The 3,747-nt window shown below is 65.9% G+C and overlaps 1 protein-coding gene across 1 annotated transcript in view; it reads left to right on the top strand.

The window, feature by feature from the left end:
- Positions 1 to 2,983: 2,983 nt before the first annotated feature.
- Positions 2,984 to 3,747, top strand: part of ARHGAP45 (Rho GTPase activating protein 45) — a 13,047-nt gene continuing 12,283 nt past the window's right edge. Inside the window, 1 exon segment of the mRNA XM_024739980.1 lies at positions 2,984 to 3,232. Within this exon segment, the coding sequence (XP_024595748.1) occupies positions 3,143 to 3,232 (90 nt within the window). The 5' untranslated portion in view covers positions 2,984 to 3,142.

The raw sequence follows: 3,747 nt of genomic DNA, 5'->3' as shown, positions 1-3,747 counted from the left end.
GCAGAGTAGGGGCGGGGCGGGGCCCCGCTTAAGCATCTCCCTGCTCCCAGGATGAGCCCCCGCTGGCACGGACCCTGGCGCACGGCGTTTTCTCTGGAACAGCCTTCTGGGCGTGGTGCACACGTCACACAGGTGGGCCCCGAACCGGACGCCTGGGTCTGCGGGTCCAGGTGTTCCATCCTGGGGAGAAAGGTGGACCAGGCCCGAGCTAGAGACTGTCAGAGCACAGGGTCGCAGGGGCTGGCATGGTCCTCGCTTGGGGGAGGGTGCCAGGCCTGAGTGGGAGAACACACGGAGGTGGTACCCGGCCCAGGGAACAGAGCAGTCTGGGCCTGACAGGAAGTGTTCAGAGCACAGGGTGGTCCAGAGCTGGAGGATGAGGGTCCCCAGCAGGAGCAGCCCAGTGCCTGGCACCGCCCGTCCAGGCCTGGCCAGAGCTCACGGCTCCGGGCTCCCACAGCGTGGAGGAGAGTGAGGCGCTCTGCACGCACCTGGCCATCGTGGTGAACGGGCGGTTCCGCTGCCTGGTCAGCACGCAGCACCTCCAGGGCCGGTGAGTGGGGTGAGGCTTCAAGGCCTGGGTGCGGGCAGATCCGGGTGGGGGTGTAGGTGGGGCCGGAGGGGAGATCAAGCGGGGCCAGGTTGGCTCTCAGCGGGGGAGAGACAGGCATCAAGGACTGTCCGGGATGAGAGGGGTGATGAGGTCTGAGGGCTGAGGGTGGGTCCGTGGGCGGAGACACAAGAAGGTCTGCAAGTGGGTGTGGCCCAGAGATGGGACTGGGGCGTGGCATTGCATGGGCGGGGCCTGGGAGAAGCAGGGTTAGAGAAGGGATGAGCATGTAGGAGGGGCGAGGGCGAGCAGGGGTTGGGGTCAGGTCTGTTGGGCAGGGGGCCAAGAGGAGCCAGGTATAGGGGTGGGGCTAGGAGAGAGCTGGAGGGTGGTGTGGGTGGGTCTTAGGGAAGAGCGGGCTGCGGGACTCCACCCCACCCCACCCTACCCCACCCTAGGTTCAGGGCTTGCCACACGCTGACCCTGCGGGTGTCCGAGTCTCAGTCCGAGTCGGTGGCAGCCTTCGTGGCAGCCGCGTTCCCGGGGGGCCGAGCTACGGAAGGTGCACGGTGGCCGCCTGCGCTTCCAGCTGCCTCCGGGAGCGTGCTGCGCCTTGGTGCACCTCTTTGGAGAGCTGGCGGCACGTGGCACAGAGCACGGTGTGGAGGACTTCTCGGTGAGCCAGACCACGCTGGAGGAGGTGACCTCAGCGCCAGGACAGGGCTGGTGGTAAGGGTGGGGCTGGGGGCCAGACCCTTCAGCTGACCTCCCTTCCTGTTTCCTTGGGCTGCCCAGCACTAGGTGTTCCTGTAACTCTTCAAGGATCAGGGGAAGGAGGAGGATGAGAAGGACGCAGAAGTGGAGGCGGACCCTGTGCCAGGCCCACAGACCCCCAGACTCATCACCCAGTTCCTCGAGGACCACAGCATGGCCGGGACGGTGCTCTGAGCCTCCCTCTCCTCCGTGGAGCTGGTGGGAGGCCCTGGGAGTGACCAAGGCAGGGCAGAGGGGTTGGAGGCGCGACCCAGGCTCCCTGAGGGGTTGCTGCCCTGGAGGGAATACAGAGAAGTCATGGTGTGAAGCCCTCCGCGCGTGTGTCCATGCGTCAGGCTGCATGCTTGTCCAAAAATGGCTCTCCATGTCTGGATATCGGGCCTGGCACCCGAGTGTGTGCAGGAGGTAGTCTGTGGACACAGATGCAATCTCTAGGGGGCAGGTGAGAGTCCAGCTGCAGCCGACTGGACTCCCAGCTCTGAAGCCCTCTGTGGTGGGCTGGGGCGTGTCTTTCTGCAGGTTTGCCCTTCATAAGAGCCTAGACAATGGTCCCGGGGCCCCTAAGTGCCCACGTGGTTCTGGCGCCTGAGGGCGGTACCTGTGAGTGGCTGGTCGTGAAATGGGCATGCGGTCAGGGCTCAAGAATGTCTGGGGCAGCTGGAGGAGCCCAGCAGGGGCGACCCAGACCTCAGGCCTCCTGACCAGGTTAGAAGCCCACCAGCCGGCCCTCACTGCCTGCTCCTGGTCTCCAGAGCAATGAGTGGTGGGCAGAGGTTCCTTAAGGGGCTTCTGGGAGGGGTCTGTGGATGGACTTGGGCCTGGAGAGTCGGGTTTGCCATGAGGGGCTGTGGCCTGCATGCCCCCTGCCCAGAGATCACACCTGAGGTCAGTGGGGGCCAGTGTTGGGACTCTGGAGGGGTGGGGGAGGAAGATCTGGGGAGGGGAGAAGGCTCAGACTGGGGGGCTCAAAGAGAAGAGGCGGTCATGGGGGGAGGGGGCAGGAAGCTGTACACACCGCCAGTGCTCCAGATCGGGGAGCCCCACCAGGGAAGGGAGGAGGCGGCGTGGTGACCTTAGAAGTGTTAGCAGCCCTGCTGCTGGCCAGCTGTCCCGTGGTCATGGTCGGTGCATGTCCCTGGAACGTAGAATGGGGAGTGAGGGGTGGGAGCTGGGCTGAGGGGAGGAGACTCACTATGCCCAGCGCTGCCTGGGCCCTGGGGTCTGCAGGGGAGTCGCCAGAGGACATAGGGCAGGCCACCCGTGAAAGGTAGGAGGACTGGAGGGCAGGTGTCTGTGTCCAGGGGTATCCGTTGCATCTGCGGAGCTGGGTGTCTTCTCAGCACGTGTCCAAGCCTATGTCCCCGCGTGTCATCGTGCTCCCGTGTCTGCACTCCTGGGTGCATCTGGGTGTGGCCGAGTGGGAGGGGGGGTCAATGTCTCTGCAGTCCCCATGTGCCCGCCAGGGCCTTGCCCGGGGCGCCAGTGCCAGGCAGGGGCACCGCAACCAACGTGCGTGCGTGCGCAGAGCTCCTGAAAGCGGAAGCTGGGGGCGGAGCCTGGGACCCCACCTTCAAGCCCACTGAGCGGAGGGGCAGGCTGAGGCTGGGGCAGGTCTGAGTCACCGCCTCCGGAGGCCTTTTCCTGTGGGGGGAAGCGCCCGCCAATGAGGGCTGGGCCTGTCACGTGGGCCTGACAGCTGGGCGGAGTGGTGGCCAGCGACAATGTGGTCCCGAGGCCACTGACACTAGGAGCTGCAGCGCTGAGACCCCCGGCCCGCCCCCCCCTCGGGCCCCTCGGGCCACTTGGCCTGGCCACAACATGTTCTCCAGGAAGAAGCGAGAGCTCATGAAAACCCCTTCTATCTCGAAAAAGAACCGGGCGGGAAGCCCCTGTCCGCAGCCTTCGGGGGTGAGTGAGCCTCTGCTGGGAGCTGGAGCGGGCGGGGATCTTGGAGCGACACCCGGGCGGCAGGGGGACAGGGGAACACCCTGCGCTCGGGCCTGGCGGGGCAGGGCCGGGCAGTGCCATGCTGGGCCGGCGGCACGGGGCTGGAGCCAGCTACGGCCCCAGGCTGGACTGCAGGGGCCACGCAGGACAGGCTGGGATCCCCACGTTCAGTTCACAGAAGGAGCCCTTGGGATGGCCACTGCACACCCCACCCCGTCCAGGGCTGCCTGTGGGGTCCAGGGAGTGTGGGTGCTCTGGGTCCGGGACTCTAGGGTGAGGGCTTAGGGAACTTGGGGCCTCCAGGCACAGTTAGACGTGAGAGCTACAGCCCAGCCACTGGGGGAAGGTTTAGAGCGAGCGGCGTGTGCAGCGAGATCCATGGGGTGGGCCTCGTACAAAGCAGGCCTGTGGTGTCCGCGAGACTGAGGTGCCTAGTGGACCCTCAGAGTAAAAGAATCGAGGAGGTGTCTTCACCA

Source organism: Neophocaena asiaeorientalis, unplaced genomic scaffold, assembly GCF_003031525.2.
Source record: "Neophocaena asiaeorientalis asiaeorientalis breed wild unplaced genomic scaffold, Neophocaena_asiaeorientalis_V1.1 scaffold469, whole genome shotgun sequence".
Taxonomy (NCBI): Eukaryota; Metazoa; Chordata; class Mammalia; order Artiodactyla; family Phocoenidae; genus Neophocaena; species Neophocaena asiaeorientalis.
Note: the sequence above shows the minus strand (reverse complement) of the source record. Positions and strands in the feature narration are given on the sequence as shown.